Raw genomic sequence first — 22,144 nt, 5'->3', positions numbered from 1 at the left:
ACATTCAGTAGAGTACCATACAGTTTAGTTCAGTAGAATACAGTACAGTATAGTTTAATTCAGTAAAGTACAGTACAGTAGAGTTGAATTCAGTAGAGCACAGTATAATTTAGTTCAGTCGTACATTAGAGTGAAGGTACAATACAGTACACTATACTGTTCTTTACCTCACTGCACTGTAGTGTGCTCTACTGTATTGTACTATACTTAGCTTTTCTTTGAGGTACTGTAATGTACTGTACTCCGCTGTGCTGTACTGTACTGCGCTGTACTGTGCTGTCCAATCTTGTGAAACAAAAAGACTTCAATGTTTGGGCCAAATCAAGGCCGACCCGGATCAAATCTGAACCAACTAGAAAAATAGTTCTTGAAGAAAATGTGCTGTGCTTATAGCTTGTTTTAAAGTATTTATGGTTGTGAAATAAGTTATAGTTGTGGTAGTGACTGGTTGTAGTTGAAAAGTAAGTAGATGGATTGATTGATTGGTTGAATTTGTCATGTTCGTATAAGGGATCAGGAGACAGGTGCAGGAATGCGTAATAGGGGTTTTTATTTACCCAAATTACAGCATGCCATGTAAATGCATGGGAACAAAGACCAAACAAACACATATACAAAACACAGGGTTGAGACCCAAACAAAAGAGCGAGGAGTACCTCAAATAAATACACAAGCACACAATGATACCACATGGGACAAGACCCGTAATCATCTGTGCAATACACATGGCACGAAATCCAAAACACCCCAGCACAGGTACTCACATGACCAACAGACATTGGAACAATAATCAACAGCCCAATGGTGAAACAAAGGGCGCATTTATACAAATACAATCAGTGGGAATGGGGACCAAGTGTGCGTAATGCCACAGTTCCGGAGGGATCCGTGACAGAATTATAGATTTTTTTGATTGATTGGATGAAGATGGCGCAGACAGAGATGGTTGCCTCGCTTTGAGTCCTTAGGAAACTATGCAGTATTTTGTTTTTAATGTATTATTTCTTACATTGTTACCCCAGGAAATCTTAAGTCTTATTACATACAGCCGGGAAGAACTATTGAATATAAGAGCGACGTCAACTTACCAACATTACGACCAGGAATACGACTTTCCCGAAGCGGATCCTCTGTTTGGACCACCACCCAGGACAATGGATCTAATCCCAGAAGCCGACCAAAAATAACAGCGCCACAGACGGAGCGGCCTCCTGGTCAGGCTCCGTAGATGTGCATGTCGCCCACCGCTCCTGAGTATACTACTTGCCAATGTCTGGTTCCTTAACAACAAGGTAGACGAAATTTTAGCAAGGATTGCCTTCCAGAGAGACATCAGAGATTGTAACATTCTCTGTTTCACGGAAACATGGCGCTCTCGGGATATGTTGTTGGAATCGGTTCAGCCACCGGGCTTCACCATGCATCGCTCCAAAAGAGATGAACACCTCTCTGGGAAGAGGAAGGGCGGTGGTGTATGCTTCATCATTAACGACTCATGGTGTAATCATAACAACATACAGGAACTCAAGTCCTTCTGCTCACCCGACCTAGAATTCCTTATAATCAAATACCGGCCATATTACCTCCCAAGAGAATTCTCGTCAGTTATTGTCACAGCTGCATACATTCCCCCTCAAGCAGACACCATGATGGCCCTCAAGGAACTTCACTGGACTCTATGTAACTGGAAACCATATATCCCGAGGCTGCATTTATTGTAGCTGGGGATTTTAACAAAGCAAATTTGAGAACAAGGCTACCTACAGTGCCTTGCGAAAGTATTCGGCCCCCTTGAACTTTGCGACCTTTTGCCACATTTCAGGCTTCAAACATAAAGATATAAAACTGTCTTTTTTTGTGAAGAATCAACAACAAGTGGGACACAATCATGAAGTGGAACGACATTTATTGGATATTTCAAACTTTTTTAACAAATCAAAAACTGAAAAATTGGTCGTGCAAAATTATTCAGCCCCCTTAAGTTAATACTTTGTAGCGCCACCTTTTGCTGCGATTACAGCTGTAAGTCGCTTGGGGTATGTCTCTATCAGTTTTGCACATCGAGAGACTGACATTTTTTCCCATTCCTCCTTGCAAAACAGCTCGAGCTCAGTGAGGTTGGATGGAGAGCATTTGTGAACAGCAGTTTTCAGTTCTTTCCACAGATTCTCGATTGGATTCAGGTCTGGACTTTGACTTGGCCGTTCTAACACCTGGATATGTTTATTTTTGAACCATTCCATTGTAGATTTTGCTTTATGTTTTGGATCATTGTCTTGTTGGAAGACAAATCTCCGTCCCAGTCTCAGGTCTTTTGCAGACTCCATCAGGTTTTCTTCCAGAATGGTCCTGTATTTGGCTCCATCCATCTTCCCATCAATTTTAACCATCTTCCCTGTCCCTGCTGAAGAAAAGCAGCTGGTGATGCTGCCACCACCATGTTTGATAGTGGGGATGGTGTGTTCAGGGTGATGAGCTGTGTTGCTTTTACGCCAAACATAACGTTTTGCATTGTTGCCAAAAAGTTCAATTTTGGTTTCATCTGACCAGAGCACCTTCTTCCACATGTTTGGTGTGTCTCCCAGGTGGCTTGTGGCAAACTTTAAACAACACTTTTTATGGATATCTTTAAGAAATGGCTTTCTTCTTGCCACTCTTCCATAAAGGCCAGATTTGTGCAATATACGACTGATTGTTGTCCTATGGACAGAGTCTCCCACCTCAGCTGTAGATCTCTGCAGTTCATCCAGAGTGATCATGGGCCTCTTGGCTGCATCTCTGATCAGTCTTCTCCTTGTATGAGCTGAAAGTTTAGAGGGACGGCCAGGTCTTGGTAGATTTGCAGTGGTCTGATACTCCTTCCATTTCAATATTATTGCTGGCACAGTGCTCCTTGGGATGTTTAAAGCTTGGGAAATCTTTTTGTATCCAAATCCGGCTTTAAACTTCCTCACAACAGTATCTCGGACCTGCCTGGTGTGTTCCTTGTTCTTCATGATGCTCTCTGTGCTTTTAACGGACCTCTGAGACTATCACAGTGCAGGTGCATTTATACGGAGACTTGATTACACACAGGTGGATTGTATTTATCATCATTAGTCATTTAGGTCAACATTGGATCATTCAGAGATCCTCACTGAACTTCTGGAGAGAGTTTGCTGCACTGAAAGTAAAGGGGCTGAATAATTTTGCACGCCCAATTTTTCAGTTTTTGTTTTGTTAAAAAAGTTTGAAATATCCAATAAATGTCGTTCCACTTCATGATTGTGTCCCACTTGTTGATTCTTCACAAAAAATACAGTGTTATATCTTTATGTTTGAAGCCTGAAATGTGGCAAAAGGTCGCAAAGTTCAAGGGGGCCGAATACTTTCGCAAGGCACTGTATATTCTATCAGCATATTAATTGCAGTACTCGTGGGGGTAATACACTCGATCACTGCTACTCTAACTTCCGCGATGCATACAAAGCCCTCCCCTGCCCTCCGACCAATCCGACCACGACGCCATCTTGCTCCTACTGTCTTATAGGCAGAAACTCAAACAGGATGTACCAGTGACTAGAACCATTGAACGCTGGTCTGACCAATCAGAATCCACGCTTCAAGATTGTTTTGATCACGCAGACTGGGAAATGTTCCGGTCAGCCTCAGAGAACAACTTCACTCTATATGCTGACTGGGTGAGTGAGTTTATAAGGAAGTGTATTGGAGATGTTGTACCCACTGTGACTATTAAAACCTACCCTAACCAGAAACCATGGATGGATGGCAGCATTCGCACAAAACTGAAAGCGTGAACCACTGCATTTAACCATGGAAAGAGGTCTGGGAATATGGCTGAATATAAAAAGTGAAGTTATTCCCTTCGCAAGTCAATCAAACAAGTGAAATGCCAGTACACAAGGACAAAGTGGAGTCGCAATTCAATGGCTCAGACACGAGACGTATGTGGCAGGGTCTACAGGAAATTCCCGGACTGCAAAAAGAAAAACCAGCCACTTCACAGAAACCAACGTCACGCTTCCAGACAAACTTAACACCTTCTTTGCCCGCTTTGAGGATAAAATAGTGCCACCGTCGCGGCCCCCTAACAAGGACTACGCCCCGCGCCACTCTCCTCCTCTGTGGCCGACGTGAGTAAAACATTTAAACATGTTAACTCTCGCAAGGCTGCTGGCCCAGACGGATGGCCCATCCCTAGCCGCGTCCTCAGAGCATATGCAGACTAGCTGGCTGGTGTGTTTACGGACATATTCAATCACTCCCTATCCCAGTCTGCTGTCCCAACATGCTTCAAGTTGGCCACCATTGTTCCTGTACCCAATAAAGCAAAGGTAACTGAGCTAAATGACTACCGCCCCGTAGCACTCACTTCTGTCATCATGAAGTGCTTTGAGAGACTCGTCAAGGATCATATCACCTCCACCTTACCGGCCACCTTAGACCCACTTCAGTTTGCGTACCGCCCCAACAGGTTCATAGACGATGCAATCGTCATCACACTTCACACTGCCCTATCCTATCTGGACAAGAGGAATACCTATGTAAGAATGCTGTTCATTGACTATTGCTCAGCATTCATCACCATAGTACCCTCCAAGCTCATCATGAAGCTCGGGGCCCTGGCTCTGAACCCCACCCTTTGCAACTGGGTCCTAGACTTCCTGACGGGCCGCCCCCCAGGTGGTGAAGGTAGGAAACAACATCTCCACTTTTCTGATCCTCAACACTGGGGCTCCACAAGGGTGCGTGCTCAGCCCCCTCCCGTACTCCCTGTTCATCCACGACTGCGTGGCCATGCATGCCTCCAACTCAATCATCAAGTTTGCAGACGACACTACAGTGGTAGGTAGGCTTGATTACCAACACCGACGAGACAGCCTACAGGGAGGAGGTGAGGGCACTCGGAGTGTGGTGTCAGGAAAATAACCTCTCACTCAACATCAACAAAACAAAGGAGATGATTGTGGACTTCAAGAAACAGCAGAGGGAGCACCCCCCTATCCACATCGACGGGACAGTAGTGGAGAAGGTGGAAAGTTTTAAGTTCCTCGGTGTACACATCACAGACAAACTGAAAGGGTCCACCCACACAGACAGTGTGGTGAAGAAGGCGCAACCTCAGGAGGCTGAAGAAATGTGGCTTGTCACCCAAAACCCTGACAAACTTTTACAGATGCACAATCGAGAGCATCCTGTTGGGCTGTATCATAGCTTGATACGGCAACTGTGCTGCCCTCAACTGCAAGGCTCCCCAGAGGGTGGTGCTGTCTGCACAACGCATCACCGGGGACAAACTACCTGCTCTCCATGACACCTACAGCACCCGATGTCACAGGAAGTCCAAAACGATCCCCAAGGACAACAACCACCCGAGCCACTGCCTGTTCACACCGCTACCATCCAGAAGGCGAGGTCAGTACAGGTGCATCAAAGCTGGGACTGAGAGACTGAAAAACACCTATCTCAAGGCTGAACATCAATCACTAACTCAGAGAGGTTGCTGCCTACATTGAGACCCAATTACTGGCCACTTTAATAAATGGATCACTAGTCACTTTAAACAATGCAACTTTAATAATGTTTACATATCTTACATTACTCATATCATATGTATATACTGTATTTTATGACATCTTTTGCACCTTGCCTATGCCACTTGGCCATCGCTCATCCCTCTATTTATATGTGCATATTCTCATTCACGGAAAACAGAAAGGAAAACGCTGCACACTGCTGCTCATGCTCCCAGGTGATATTTATTAACAATGTTTCGAGCCTTAGGTCTTCATCAGGCATCCATATACCTGGTGGGGGTGGAAGGTCCTAGATATACGGGCAGTACTCAGTGACATCACTTCCTGAAACAGGAGGTTAATTTTTGTAATTGATAACATAGTTTCACAATATTAACATTCAATGTATCACAATATATGATCATACACAGGGAATGTGATCAATATTTACAGTAATATACATACAATATTCAATTAGGATTTTTAAAAATTATTTAGACATATTGAAACTATAAAAATGGTTAAGTCAAACTCCTCATTAAGGCCAAGTGGAGACAGTGTGTTGAGCCTGTGCATTCAGAAAGATTCCCTTTGAAGAAGTTTCCTCTCAATGTCCCCTCCCCTGCGTGACATCTTGACCATTTCTATTTCAATGTATCTCAGAGAATTAATAAGATGTTTAGCTTGTACAAAATGAGCAGCAACCAGATTGTTGTCTCACCTGTCCATGTATTGCTGCGGTGCTCACTGATTCGCGTCTTAAGGCTTCTGCGGGTTTTCCCTATGTAATACAGACCACAAGGACATTTCAACATGTAAATAACATTGGTGGACATGCAGGTAATCAGGCCCTTGATCTTAAATCTTTGTCCTGTGTGGGGGAGGGTAAATTAGTTGCATTTGTACATTGCATTGAGCACATTGGCCACATTTGTAATTACCCTCCGGAACCTTGTCCAAAAAAGTTTCCCTTTTTCTCTGGTGGGTAATCAGATTTAACCACAATATCGCTCACGTTTGGAGGTCTTTTAAAAACCTTATGTGGGGATATTTAAAAATGGGTTTCAATTATGGGTCAGTATCAATAATGTACCAGTACTTCCTGATAATGCCCTTAAATGCCTTCCCCAATATTGAATATTGGGTAAAGCATGATGGGACATGTTCTGCTTTTTCTTTGACTTTTGGTTGAAGGCTTTCCAACTGTGTTAGACCTTCAAAACGATCATTGGCATGTTTTACCCAATTGTCTTTTGTGTCCCCTTTTCCGTGGTCTGTTTCTGATGAGAAGCATCAGAGATGCATATTCTTCTGATAACACTGAATTGTCTTATAGGGAGATTTTTAATAAGTGGACGTGGATGAAAGCTGTCACCTCTAAGGAGGGTATTCCTGTCCATAGGTTTCCTATAGAGATCTGTAGAGAGGGAGGGTTTGTCCTTAATAACCATCACACCAAGAAAACCGATTTGTGATAGGTCCTAGTTAATGGTGAAGTGAAGGTGTTCATTCATAGAGTTTAGGTAAGGATGGAATTCCAAAAGTTCTTCCTGGGTGACAGTATAGATCACGAAAATGTCATCCAAGAAGTAGGAGAATATTTGAGAGAAAAGGGTTAAGGTCTGGATTCAGCACCACCTGTTTTTTAAACATTCCTAGATATAGGTTAGCATAATTAGGAGCCATAGTGATCCCCATCGCTGTCCCTTTTGGTCTGGAGGGAAAAAGTCTTCTCTGAAGAGAAAATAGTTGGAGGTTAGTACCAGTTCAGCCAAGTCGACAATACATTGTGTGGTGGGTAGAGCATTGACAAACTTGCGAAGGAGACAAAGACAAACAAGCGGAAAAAGTTTGAGCGTGGTATTGCGGACAACAAGGAGCAGAAGGTATATTTCTGGAGGGATGGCCGGAGACAGCCAATTGGCACTCCCCCACGAGCAAGTCGGTCTCTAGCTTTAACGGTTCAAGAGTTACTGTTGGTGAGTTATTTCGCGTAAATTTATTTAATTCTAGTTTATAAAGGTTTTAAGTTAGGATAGCCTTAGTGTTTTAAAGTTGATCTTGTAGCTAAATTGGCAAAGGAGCAGGACCATTTTGAATAGCAACATCTGTATTCCTATGGTTCTCATTCTAACCCATGTTAATTTATACACATTTTAAATGGTTATTGTTCAAAAAGTATGAAGAGTATCAAAAAGTTGTATAAATGCAATATAAGTATGGTCAGACAATGTTGGTTTGGAGTTGATCATTTAAAATGGTGAAAGAGGAGTAGCATGGCCAAATGTCCCCCATCTAAGTCTATGGCCCTGTTATTGCCATTGAAATGTATTGGGAGCTCATTTAAATATTGTTGAAGTATAAATGCTATCATAAATATTTTCTCCAGCAATCTAAGCTGGAGCAGTCTTTCTGTTCTAAAGTTGGTTTTGTTTTTATAAAAGCACTACTGAATATATGTACTTTACTATTTATATTTTTGCCAACATTTACTTCACTACATTCCTAAAGAAAATAATATATGTTTTACTCCGTACATTTTCCCTGACACCCAAAAGTACTTGTGACATTATGACAGGAAAATAGTCAAATTCACGTACTTATCAAGAGAACATCCCTGGTCATCCCTACTGCTTCTGATCTGGCGGACTCATGAAACACAAATGCTTAATTTGTAAATTATGTCTGATTGTTCAAGTGTGCCCCTGGCTATCTGTAAATTAAAAAATAATAATAATAATGCTCTGGTTTGCTTTATATAAGGGATTTGAAATTATTTATACTTTTACTTTTGGTAATTGAGTATATTTTAGTAATTTTATTTACTTTTGATACTTAAGTATATTTAACACAAATGTACTTATGTAATTTTCTATTAAAGGATCTTTAATCTTTCTCAAGTATGACAATTGAGTACTTTTTCCACCACTGTAGCTTATACGGTTACAGAGTTGTGGCATTTGTTCTAATATGCAAATGTATGCCAATTTAAACTGATTAAAGAATCTATACATTTATGTAGTGTTTCCATCCTCCCGAAGTTGGTTTGGAGTTCCTAGCTTGAATAGTTAGAAAGTAGTGGCACTGCAAATACAGTACCTTCAGAAAATATTCATACCCCTTGAGGTATTCCACATTTTGTTGTTACAGCCTGTACTTAAAATGGATACAATAATACCCGATGCAACCGGTCAGGATGCTCTCGATGGTGCAGCTATAGAACCTTTTGAGGATCTGAGGACCTATGCCAAATCTTTTCAGTCTCCTGAGGGGGAATAGGTGTTGTCTGTCATGCCCTCTTGATTACTGTCTTGGTGTGTTTGGACCATGATAGTTTGTTGGTGATGTGGAATCCAAGGAACTTGAAGCTCTCAACCTGCTCCACTACAGTGAGCAGTGAGTGCTACGGGTCGGTAGTCATTTAGGCAGGTTACCTTGGCGTTCTTGTGCACAGGGGCTATGGTGGTCTGCTTGAAACATGTAGGTATTACAGACTCGGTCAGGCAGGTTGAAAGGTCAGTGAAGACACTTGCCAGTACACGTCCTGGTAAACCGTCTGGCCATGCAGACTTGTGAATGTTGATCTGTTTAAACGTCTTACTCACATCGGCTACGGAGAGCGTGATCACACTGATGTCCGGAACAGCAGGTGCTTTCATGCACGCTTCAGTGTTGCTTGCTTCGAAGCGAGCTCATAGGAGTAATTTAGCTCATCTGGCAGGCTAGGTTTACTGGGCAGCTCGCAGTTGGGCTTCCCTTTGTAGCCCGTAATAGTTAGCAAGCCCTGCCACATCCGACGAGCATCAGAATCGGGGTAGTAGGATTCAATCTTAGTCCTTACGCTTTGCCTGTTTGATGGTTCGTCATAGGGCATAGCGGGATTTCTTATAAGCATCCAGGTTAGAGTCCCACTCCTTGAAAGCAGTAGCTCAACCCTTTAGCTCAGTGCGTATGTTGCCTGTAATCCATGGCTTCTGGTTGGGGTATGTACTGTGGTCACTGTGGGGATGATGTCATTGATGAAGCCGATGACTGATGTGGTATACTCCTCAATGCCATTGGATGAATCTCGGAACATATTCTTGTCTGTGCTAGCAAAATAGTCCTGTAGCTTAACATCTGTGTCATCTGACCACTTCCGTATTGAGTGAGTCACTGGTACTTCCTGCTTTAGTTCTGCAGAATTATTTTAGCAGAATTATAGTCAGATTTGCCAAATGGAGGGTGAGGGAAAGCTTTGTATGCGTCTCTGTGTGTGGAGTAAAGGTGGTCTAGAATTTATTTCCCCCTCTGATTGCACATGTTACATGCTGGTAGAAATGAGGTAAAATGGATTTAAGTTTTCCTGCATTAAAGCGCCCTACCACTAGTAGCGCAGTCTCTGGATGAACATTTTCTTGTTTGCTAATGGCCTTATACAGCTCGTTGAGTGCGGTCTTAGTGTGGTGGCAGAAACATTATGTACAAAATAAGTTACAAACATGAAAAAACACACTTTTATCATAATTGGTTAGGAGCCCGTAAAACAGTAGCCATCCCCTCCGGCACCATTCTGTATTCATCGGATGCCACCTTTCAGACAAGTCAGTTGGTCAAATTTCGGCCCTACTAGAGCTGCCCCGGTCAACTGTAAGTCCTGTTGTTGGGAAGTGAAAACATCTAGGAGCAACAACGGCTCAGCCGCGAAGTGATAGGCTACACAAGCTCACAGAATGAAGTGCGTAGTACCGCTGAAGTGCGTAGTACGTAAAAATAGTCTGTCCTCGGTTGCACCACTCACTACTGAGTTCCAAACTGCCTTTGGGAGCAATGTCAGCACAATAACTGTTTGTCGGGAGTTTCAAGAAATGGGTTTCCATGGCCGAGCAGGCGCACACAAGCCTAAGATCACCTTGCGCAATGCCAAGCGTCGGCTGATGTGGTGTAAAGCTCCCTGTCATTGGACTCTGGAGTAGTTGAAACGTGTTCTCTGGAGTGATGAATCACACTTCACCATCTGGAAGTCTGATGGACAAATCTGGGTTTGGCGGATGCCAGGAGAACGCTACCTGCCCCATTGCATAGTGCCAACTGTAAAGTTTGGTGGATGAGGAATTGTTGTCTGGGGCTGTTTTTGTTTTTCATGGTTCACAGTGTTTAAAGAAAAAGACTGCATGACGTTATTTTATGTTTTTGAATAATAATGTCACGATCGTCGTATTGAGTAGACCAAAGCGCAGCGTGGTGTGAATGCATGATTTTTAATAAAGGACAAAAAACACGAAGTACACTAACTAACAAACAAACAAACAAACTAACAAGAGGAACGTGACTGCTATCAAAACACTGTGCTAACATGCAACGTAACATAGACAATAACCTACGAACCACAATACAAAACAGGCTACCTAAATATGGTTCCCAATCAGGGGAACCCAATCAGAGACAACGACAAACACCTGTCACTGATTGAGTACCATATCAGGCCAAAATACATAGAAACAGACTAACTAGACATGCAACATAGAATGCCCACTGTCGTTCTGCCCCTGAACAGGCAGTTTAACCCGCTGTTCCTAGGCCGTCATTGAAAATAAGAATTTGTTCTTAACTGACTTGCCTAGTTAAATAAAGGTTAAAATAAAAAATATGCAGAATAATATCACACCCTGACCAAACAAAACATAGAAACAAACAACGCAAATAATGGTCAGAGTGTGACAAATACAATAAAAACATTTGCTTTATAAGTACTGCATGATCTTAGGTTGGCAGCACATACATTCTAAGAGATTTCATTATTTTTAACCAAATGTTGCAATTGCGATTTGACTTGTGATTTAGAGCAAAACACTTGGGTGAATTGGAAATAGAATTTGAATAATTTTCTATGGTTGGAATATAATAGTGGGCACTTCGAATACAGTTTGACATGACAACAAATTAAAATGCCAGGTAGGTGTTATTGTGACAGGGTAGGAACCAAAGGGTTGACAAATGTTTCCTACTGGACCCTAATCTTTGGCTACATTGAATGTTTTCTCTTAGCGACTTCATGTAGCTGACATATTCTTGCTTTGCGTATTCCTCTTTGATTTAGAAGATACTGTGCCAGAAATAACATGTAGATGTACAGTACCATTCAAAAGTTTGGACACATCTACTCATTCAAGGTTTTTTCTTTATTTTTACTATTTTCTACATTGTACAACTATGAATTAACACATATGGAATAATGTGGCAACTTTGGGGAAGGCCTTTCCTGTTTCAGCATGACAATGCCCCCGTGCACAAAGTGAGGTCCACGCAGAAATGGTTTGTCAAGATCGGTGTGGAAGAACTTGACTGGCATGCACAGAGCTCTGACCTCAACTCCATCGAACACCTTTGGGACTATTTGGAATGCAGACTGCGAGCCAGGCCCAATCACCCCTCATCAGTGCCTGACCTCACTAATGCGCTTGTGGCTGAATGGAAGCAAGTACCCGCAGCAATGTTCCAACATCTAGTGGAAAGCCTTCCCAGAATAGTAGAGGCTGTTATAGCAGCCTGTGTGGATGTTGAAATCAGGGCCTGTCCAGACTGGACAAAATCTGAACCAAACATAGATGGCTATGATTGGTTCATGCTTTGTCTGGTCTGGACCAAAAATAACTGTCCTTGGACCGAGGCCGGTCCGGACTGCACCAAAAAAAGACATCCAAAAGACGTCGCTGACGGTAAATGCTTAGTGGGTAGTAACTCATAACAATTTTTTCTCACAACTCCTGTGTGCTGTTGTAGGTCGACACCCACATCCATGCTGCTGCCTGCATGAACCAGAAGCACCTCCTGCGCTTCATCAAGAAGTCTTACCAGATGGACGCTGACCGTGTCGTGCAAAACATCAAGGGCAAAGATGTGACCATGAAGGAGCTGTTCGCCAACCTCAATCTGCACCCCTATGACCTCACTGTCGATTCCTTGGATGTGCACGCTGTGAGTCATACTGCTAGCTAGTTTAGCGATCAAAGGGGGAAAGCAGTCCTGTGACCACCGGGCAAGTGCGCTCCTACCTCCTGTGTCAAAGGTCCAGACCTCTTGGCAGAAGCCGTTGAAAGCTTACATAGTAAGCTGCATACGGTGAAACTATGCATCTTTGATATTTTGATACTTTTTCCAATGTGAACACTCCTTGGTCTTACGTGCTTCTCTCTCACTCATGTCTTAAGGGCAGACAAACCTTTCAACGTTTTGACAAGTTCAATGCTAAGTACAACCCTGTGGGAGCTAGTGAGCTGCGTGACCTGTACATGAAGACAGAGAACTACATCGATGGAGAGTACTTTGCCAGGATCATTAAGGTTAGACTCAGCTATGGCTTAGTTAGTTCCCTTTTGTAAACATCGCTTGATTACAACCAGCTGATTCTATATTTTTCGCACCCAGGAAGTGGCCTCTGATCTGGAGGATGCCAGGTATCAATACGCAGAGCCCCGTCTGTCCATCTATGGCTGCAACCCTAATGAGTGGACCAAGCTCTCAGGCTGGTTCAACAAGCACAGAGTCTTCTCCCCTCAACTCAAGTGGATGATTCAAGTGCCCAGGATCTAGTAAGTTGTATCTCTCTGTTCTTCAGTGAATGTGCTCTACCCTTTTTGCACCCTTTGGCAAGTTTAGCAAACTCAGTATAAAATTCTACTCTTTTATGGGTACTTGGCCCTCCAAGTAAAAACAAATAATCTTTTTTTAAATGGCTCTCTAAATAATGAAATTTGTACATTTAGAATAAGGTCTGAAGAACATGTTTATTACCATGGCATGTCATGTTTGTAAATTACTAACTGCTCATTCTCTGTACTTCCACCTCAGTGACATCTTCAGAGGCAGGAACTTTGTGCCCCACTTTGGAAAGATGCTGGAGAACATCTTCCTGCCTGTATTCCAGGCCACCATCGAACCCCACGCCAACCCTGAGCTCAGCATCTTCCTCAAGCATGTGAGTGAGACAGGCATGAGGAACCAGGGATGAAGAAGGTTTACATTTTGAAGCTGCAATATGCAACTTTTTGTGCAACCTGACCAAATTCACATAGAAATGTGTGTTACAGATCTGTCATTCTCATTTAAAGAAAGTCTAAGAAGTGGTAGATATGTTCTATGTGCACTATTTCTGCGCTTACCTTTCTCAAGTTTTGTTTTTTGCGTCTTTTACTTTCCGTTTTGTAAATCAGCGTCAACCTGAAAATACAATATTTTTGGTTATGAAAAATATATTTCAAAGCGTTTTAGATGTTACAATGATTCTCTACATTATACTTGCTTGTTTTGTCACACAAACTGAAATTAGGCAAACTATTCGAATTTTAGCAACCAGGAAATGGCGGAGCGATTTCTGCATAGTTAATTCTTTCAAGGGGTAGTTCACTTAAATGTCCTAATTCATGATTGTTCTCCGGCCTTGATGGAAATGTTATCAGAAGGTAGGAATTTGAGTTTTAAAATGTGTTTTTTACATTTTCAATCACGTAAAAAGAGAAGTTTTGTATGATATATGAAGAAAATAAATTGAATAGCAAGGCAATCTCCATCTTCCTCTGCTCTGTAGGTGACAGGTTTCGACAGTGTGGATGACGAGTCCAAGCACAGTGGTCACATGTTCTGCACCAAGAGCCCCAAACCGGAGGAGTGGAATATTGTCAAGAACCCCTCCTACACTTACTACATCTACTACATGTATGCCAACATCACTATGATCAATCATCTCCGCAAGTGAGTATCGCATGTCAAATCACAACACACTGAGCACACAATGGTTGAGCCAACATGGAATAGACGTTGAATTGACATCTGTGCTCAGTGGGAATCTACACGACCTTCAAGAAATTGTTGCATGAAAAGTAAAAATCAAACATGATACACTCATATCATTGTTTGTTTTGTGTTTTTGTTTGCATTCTAGGGCTAGGGGAATGAACACCTTCCAGTTCAGGCCCCACTGTGGAGAGGCTGGAGCCGTCACCCATCTGCTGGCCTCCTTCATGACAGCTGACAACATCTCTCACGGCCTCAATCTCAAGAAGGTCCGTAGCCTCTCCAAACAAAATGGCCTCCTCTGTTTCTTTGACAATATCAAAACCTAAACACATTACACAACTAACTCCTGTGGTCCTGCTCCCGCTCAACAGAGCCCTGTGTTGCAGTACCTCTACTTCCTGGCCCAGATTCCCATTGCCATGTCTCCACTCAGCAACAACAGTCTCTTCCTGGAGTATGCCAAGAGTCCTCTTCTGGAGTTCCTCAAGAAGGGCCTGATCGTCTCCCTGTCCACGGATGACCCCATGCAGTTCCACTACACCAGGGTGAGGCCAGACTGGGAGCCCGTCTGGTAGTGTGTGTGTGTTGTGTAGAAAGATATTTACCTGTTTTGGTACGCTCTTGGTTATTGTTGGTGCATTATGCGCCAATCAACTGCCCCAAGGTTCCATTCAGTTCAAAATGGTAACGGCTGATTTTTAAGCTGATCCTAAATCAGTTCTAGAGAGTAATTGAGATGCCAAGCTTACTCTGCTCTGACTGTGTGTCCTCAGGAGCCCCTGATGGAGGAGTACGCCATTGCAGCCCAGGTGTTCAAGCTCAGCACCTGTGACATGTGTGAGATCTCCAGGAACAGTGTGCTGCAGAGCGGCTTGTCTGATGAGGTAAAAAACACAAGAGACAACAAACAGGATAGACAATATACTACCTCATAGACCCACAATTTAGCCACACTTTGTAAGACCTGAACCATTATTATTTTACACAAAGACATTATATTTTGTTACATTACAATCTACATTAAAGTACGAGTTAAATCATAGTATAGACTAGTTGGATGACAGCACTGTAATAGACTGCCATGGCTAATTGCCATCATAACATCTTCAGCACCAAAACGTGTTGCCTTGGTTTCTTTCTACAGGAGAAGACTCACTTCCTTGGTTCCGACTATCTGAAAGAGGGCCCTGAGGGCAATGACATACGCAAGACCAATGTCGCCCAGATCCGTATGGCCTATCGTTACGAGACACTGTGCTATGAGCTCAACCTTATTAAGGAGGGTCTGAAGACTGAGTGAACAATCTGAGATGTTATGTTTTATGGTGATGGCCCCTGCTAAATGTACCGATTATTTAAGACAACCTTCTTGTGTACTGGCGTTCCCTCCATGGTAAACCACATAATCTATTTATTAGAATAGGTATTAGTGTCATCTGGTGTCTGTGTGCAACTAATATCAATTTAACACAGTTTGCATTTAGTGATTGGTCAGTGCTATCCCGGATCTTTGGGAGTTTCCTACCCTTAACCATAACCCTTACAAATTTCAACTTCAAAGGGGTAGGGACATCACAAGAATACCAGATAGCACGGACCTATAATGATAATCCTGTTTGTGTCTGTTGTATTCCCTATTTTAATTTGATTGGTTTCACTGGCCTTGTACTTGTTTATGAATGCGTGAAAACAATTGCTCTTTCTAGATGTGTCATATTGTGGGGGACACAATTGCAAGAATGATTTGAAATAAATAAATGTTCAAATAAATATCATTTGATTTCTGTATTAATATTTTTTGTCAAACCAAACCACGACAGAATTGATTTGCTGAAATGTAGGCCTTTGCCCTGTCTGTTGCTTATTTCTGAGTGAATGCAAATGACATCTTCCTGTGATTGTGTCAATTGGCCTTCTCCTACAAATCAAGACAGCCATTCGTTGGATGAGACAGCAGGAGTTGACGACGCCTCTTAGCTCACAGAATGAATATGGAGCCCCCTGAAAAGTTTCTCACTTGATTCGAGTTGTACCACTAGCTAATATCTCGGTGCCTGCTTAATGTTATTCCTTATTGTCGAGACTGGTGAACGGTAGTTGGAAGTAAATAGACGTTTTTGCTCTTAAAAGAAGACATGTTGGTGATAGCTAGCTACAGTTAGCTTTAGCGGCTAATCAGCTAAAGGGGAATGTGTGGCAACTAACTAGTGCAATGGAACGCCCGATTTGGAATTCGTCGAGAAACACTTGTAGTGAGTCAACTAGGACGAAGATTATAGCTAATATTGATGTCTAAAACCAACCACTACAAACAGGGAACAAGTCTAATTTGCCGTTTACGATACTTTTTGCTATTAAAGAAGTTGGGATTGCTGCAAGCGACCTCGAGAGAAACCAATTGGAGGTGGGTAATACATATCGCTACGATTCAATGGATTAAAAATAAATCATTTGTCTGAGATTAGCCATTTTGGTTGGTGTCCCACGGTGTCTGATCTCACATCCAATTTACTGATTTAGCTACAAGTTATCAGTAACTTGTTATAACGTGTTGCATCGATTACACATTTGTCACAATCAATGAATTTAACATGAATCTGCTGGTTTAATTGAATGTTCTAACCTCGTCGTGCATGGCATTATTTATTTGTTGATTTAATCTAGCCTACTATTTGTAAATGAATTACATCTGTTGATTAGGCTAATCTTAATTGGATGTAAACAGGACAGTTAATCTCTGCGTATATTTACAGACACATTGTGGCAGGGGTGAGATCAGCACCAGTGTACGAATTAAAATACATTCCACATGACCTAATATAAACTGCATTGACTGTTTACTGAAACAACCCATCACTCCTTACCCCTTTTGTACCCCACCTAGGGCACGTTTTGTCATGCAGCAATTCTTGACGAGGGCGGTTTATGGTTGTTTTGAAGGTGCAATTAGGTATAATTTATGTTGGTAAGTGATGACGGGTTATTTGGGTCTTGATGATCCCTGTTTGGAGTAACATTGTTGTTTGGGTTCCACTGCAAGTTTTAAAGGTACCCTGGAATGACAAAATGTCCATCCTTCATGATGGTTCAAACCCCACAGACTCCTTTTGAATGGGGGGAAAACCAAGAGGTTGATATCTGTGTAACTGCAAATCTAATTATACCTGTTAAACAATACTGAAACCAAAGCTTCTAAATGGGTGCAAGTCTCCCAAACTGTAATTATGGACAGTCTGCTGATCCTTTGTTTCTTAGTCTCAGGAAACACAGACTAGGCCTTCCTGCATAACACACACAAATAAAGCAAGTGGGTCAGAGTGATAAGTGACAGTTTAAAGTGTAGGATGGGTCCTGGCTATGAGATTCCACTACGTACATTGGATATAGGTCAAATCAAACAAAAGCTTCATTTGTGGAGCTTGACTGACCTGTCTCTGGTCAAATGTATTCCCCTGCACCCTCCTAGCTGGAATGCAGCACATATAATCATTATTATCATGAGCATCACTGGAATTTCACCATGTCTCCCTTCTCTAAATGCTTTCAACGTGATGTGCATCGTGTCTAAGTGCTTTGCTTCCAGCAAACAGAGTACAGTAAAGGAAGCAGGAACAGGAGTTAATATATTTAGGCAAGATTTCACATAAGGACGTGGGCCTCTCCGTACAGTTTGGATGGTGCATACAATGAGGGCTGTGCAAGATCATAAATATCAGTATTGCATGCAAACTGTTCAGTTGTAGTTTTAGAGCAAGCTAAATAAATGCATTATGGAGTAATTCACTGTGAGGGACTCAAAATGTCAATGTTTCAATAGTCCATTCCTATCAAATAATCTACTAGGCCTAAATTAATTAATTTAGCTAAGAGTTTACGCCATATAGAATATATTTTACAGTAATAAGACATCACTGTGGCTGTGATGTGGATATACTGGAATCCTTCATAATTTATCATAATTGTTTGTGCATGTGAATGCACCAGTGCTCCAATCTTCAGTTAATGTTTATGGCGCTTAAGCATAGGCATTCAGAAGTCAAGATAAAAATACTTGGAATACCCGTCCTGGCATCTTTCCTGATCTACAGAAAGAGACTTTTTGAAATGAGAGTAAATTAGATTTAATGTTTTAATCTTTCATGGTGTTCTGTAATGGGACAGCGGTGGTTAAGGATGGGAGAGGGGGATAGCCAACTCCTCTGGGGGGGGCAGACTTCACTCTGGCTGCACAAAGCTCTTGTGCCTTGTTCCTGCCGTTGTTTTATTTCCTCCTCCTGGTTTTATTTTTGGCTACTGACCTTGACAGGAGCCTATCCTCTCCAGCTTCCTCTGGCCGAACACATCCCATACGCCTTCCACTGCCTCAGGAGTGTGTTGTTGAAAGATACAGTGCCTTCAGAAAGTATTCATACCCTTTGACTTATTCCACATTTTGTGTTACAGCCTGAATTCAAAAAGGATTAAATATATATTTTTTCACTCACCCATCTACAAACACTACCCCATAATGACAAAGTGAAAACATATTTTTAGAAATTGTTGCAAATGTATTGAAAATGAAATACAGAAATCACATTTACACAAGTATTCTCAAACCTTTGCTATCACACTCCAAATTGAGCTCAAGTGCATCCAATTTAATTTGATCATCCTTGAGATGTTGCTACAACTTGAATGGATTCCACCTGTGGCCAATTCAATTGTTTGGACATGGTTTAGAAAAACACCTGTCTATACAGTTGAAAGTGCATGTTGGAGCAGAAACTCCACCTTGAAGTCCAATGAACGGTCTGTAGATCACAGTGAGAGAATTGTGATGAGGAATATATCTGGGGAAGGGAATAAAACAATTTCTAAAGTGATGAAAGTTTCCAAGAGCACAGTGATCTTCATCATTGGGAAATTCAGAAAATATGGAACTACCTAGACTGCCAAGAGCTGGCCGTCTGACCAAACTGAGCAACCGGGCAAGAAGTACATCGCAGAAAGTTTTAAACTGTCAAGAGGAGTAAAACAAGGTTGTCCTCTATTGGCATATCTATTTACTATTGCCATCGAAATGTTGGCTGTTCAAATCAGATCCAACAATAATATATTTAGGGATTAGAAATCCAGGGTTTAAAAACAAAGGTGTCATTGTACGCTGATGATTCATGTTTTCTTTTAAATACAAAATTAGAATCACTCCACAGCCTCATAGATGATCTAGATACATTTTCTAACCTCTGGAGTAAAACTACATTATGATAATACTTATGATTCTATTATACACAATATTACATGTTGGATCACAAAAACAATACAACCTTTACATTACCGTGTAGTTTACCAATAAAATGGTCTGATGGGGATGTGGACATACTCGGTATACATATACCGAAAGAAAGAAATGATCTCACTCCAACACATTTTTATAGAAAGTTAGCAAAAATAGATACATTTTGCTACGATGGAAAGGAAAATACCTGTCTATTTGTGGAAAAATCACCCTCATTAACTCTTTAGTCATATCACAGTTGACCTATTTGCTTATGGTTTTGCCTACACCAAGAGATCTGTTTATTAAATTATGTGCAAAAAATATTCAATTTTATTTGGAATGGCAAGCCAGACAAAATGAAAAGGGCCTATTTATATAATGAATATGAATTCGGAGGGCAGAAATTATTAAAGTATTAGACCTCTCACTAAAGGTATCAGTCATACAAAAGTTACACTTAAATCCAAACTGGTTCCCTAGCAAATTAGTATGAATTTCTCACCCCATGTTCAAGAATGGCCTTTTTCCCTTTATTCAGATTACAACCTCTTTTTTAAATAAGCCATAGAAAGATGGAACAAATAATACAACAAATATTGTGGTTAAAACTCAAATATACTAATTTATTAATGAGAACTTTATTTTTCAATAAAAAAATTTTTTAACGGTATAATCTTTGTAAATTATATCATAAATAGGATTGGTGGAGTTGTCACACATGCAGCTAACACAGATATATGGAAATGTCTGCTCTACCCAAAATTACAACCAACTAATTGCAGCATTACCACAAAAATGGAAGATTCAAGTAGAAGGGGGGAAAAGTAAGCAGCTTGTCTATCGGCACTGCATTAAAGACCAAATTGCTTAAAGAAAATTGTGATAAAATATATACCAGTTTCATTTAAGGACTTAAAAATTGACACCTGTGCCATTTATAAAATGTCAAAATATTTGGGAAGAGATTTTCGATGTACCGATTCCGTAGCACAAACTTTGAATTTTTCAATAATGTGTGTGTTATTAGTTTAAGCACACTTTGTCTATTATTCTGATTTAGATGAAGATCAGATCAAATTTTATGCCAAATTTATGCAGAAATCCAGGTAATTACAAAGGGTTCACATACTTTTTCTTCACACTATATACATATATTAGTTGCAAATACATCTCTCTATAATTTATATAATATATACATAAATAAACTCAGCAAAAAAAGAAACATCCTCTCACTGTCAACTGCGTTTATTTTCAGCATTCTTAACATGTGTAAATATTTGTTTGAATGTAAGATTCAATAACTGAGACATAAACTGAACAAGTTCCACAGACATGTGACTAACAGAAATTTAATGTGTCCCTGAACAAAGGGGGACTCCAACTCAAAAGTAACAGTCTGTATCTGGTGTGGCCACCAGCTGCATTAAGTACTGCAGTGCATCTCCTCCTCATAGATTGCACCAGATTTGTCAGTTCTTGCTGAGAGATATTACTCCACCCTTCCACCAAGGCACCGGCAAGTTTCAGGACATTTCTGGGGGGGGGAAGCCCTCACTCTCCGATCCAGCAGGTCCCAGACGGGCTCAATGGATTTGAGATCCGGGCTCTTCGCTGGCCATGGCAGAACACTGATATTCCTGTCTTGCAGGAAATCACGCATAGAACGAGCAGTATGACAGGTGGCATTGTCTTGCTGGAGGGTCATGTCAGGATGAGCCCGCAGGAAGGGTATCACATGAGAGGAGGATGTCTTCCCTGTAACGCACAGCGTTGAGATTGCCTGCAATGACAACAAGCCCAGTCCGATGATCCTGTGACACACCACCCCAGACCGGGATGGACCCTCCACCTCCAAATCGAACCTGCTCCAGAGTACAGGCCTCGTTGTAATGCTCATTCCTTCGACAATAAACAGGAATCTGACCATCACCCTTGGTGAGACAAAACTGCAACTCGTCAGTGAAGACCACTTTTTGCCAGTCCTGTCTGGTCCAGCGACGGATTTGTGCCCATAGGTGACGTTGCCGGTGATGTCTGGTGAGGACCTGCCTTACTACAAGCCCTCAGTCCAGCCCCTCTCAGCCTATTGCGGACAGTCTGAGCACTAATGGAGAGAGCGTGTGTTCCTGGTGTAATTCGGGCAGTTGTTGTTGCCATCCTGTACCTGTCCCGCAGGTGTGATGTTCGGATGTACCGATCCTGTGCAGGTGTTGTTACACGTGGACGATCAGCTGTCTGTCCTGTCTCCCTGTAGCTCTGCCTTAGGTGTCTCACAGTACGGACATTGCAATTTATTGCCCTGGCCACATCTGCAGTCCTCATGCCTCCAGCATGCCTAAGGCACGTTCTCGCAGATGAGCAAGGACCCTGGGCATCTTTCTTTTGGTGTTTTTCAGAGTCAGTAGAAAGGCCTCTTTAGTGTCCTAAGTTTTAATAACTGTGACCTTAATTGCCTACCGTCTGTAATCTGTCTCTTAACGACCGTTCCACAGGTATGTTCATTAATTGTTTATGGGTCATTGAACAAACATGGGGAACAGTGTTTAAACCCTTTACAATGAAGATCTGTGAAGTTATTAGGATTTTTACAAAT

General features: G+C 41.7%; 2 protein-coding genes across 3 annotated transcripts in view; both read left to right on the top strand.

Annotated features, from left to right (window-relative positions):
* LOC112232585 (AMP deaminase 1-like) overlaps window positions 1-16,066 on the top strand; it is a 41,612-nt gene extending 25,546 nt beyond the window's left edge. For both annotated transcript variants that reach the window (XM_024399673.2, XM_024399674.2), the window contains 9 exons: window positions 12,279-12,473; window positions 12,707-12,838; window positions 12,924-13,087; window positions 13,347-13,473; window positions 14,083-14,246; window positions 14,437-14,557; window positions 14,663-14,836; window positions 15,065-15,175; window positions 15,436-16,066. In XM_024399673.2, the coding sequence (XP_024255441.1) occupies window positions 12,279-12,473; window positions 12,707-12,838; window positions 12,924-13,087; window positions 13,347-13,473; window positions 14,083-14,246; window positions 14,437-14,557; window positions 14,663-14,836; window positions 15,065-15,175; window positions 15,436-15,591 (1,344 nt within the window). In that variant the 3' untranslated portion in view covers window positions 15,592-16,066. The remainder of the gene's footprint in view (window positions 1-12,278; window positions 12,474-12,706; window positions 12,839-12,923; window positions 13,088-13,346; window positions 13,474-14,082; window positions 14,247-14,436; window positions 14,558-14,662; window positions 14,837-15,064; window positions 15,176-15,435) is intronic.
* Window positions 16,067-16,219: 153 nt separating this feature from the next.
* The window catches only part of dennd2c (DENN/MADD domain containing 2C), a 52,126-nt gene continuing 46,201 nt past the window's right edge, over window positions 16,220-22,144 (top strand). Inside the window, exon 1 of the mRNA XM_024399675.2 lies at window positions 16,220-16,695. The gene's annotated coding sequence lies outside the window, so the exon portion shown is untranslated. The remainder of the gene's footprint in view (window positions 16,696-22,144) is intronic.

The sequence above is a fragment of the Oncorhynchus tshawytscha genome, linkage group LG16 (assembly GCF_018296145.1).
Source record: "Oncorhynchus tshawytscha isolate Ot180627B linkage group LG16, Otsh_v2.0, whole genome shotgun sequence".
Taxonomy (NCBI): Eukaryota; Metazoa; Chordata; class Actinopteri; order Salmoniformes; family Salmonidae; genus Oncorhynchus; species Oncorhynchus tshawytscha.
This window is presented reverse-complemented; position numbering and strand designations above follow the sequence as displayed.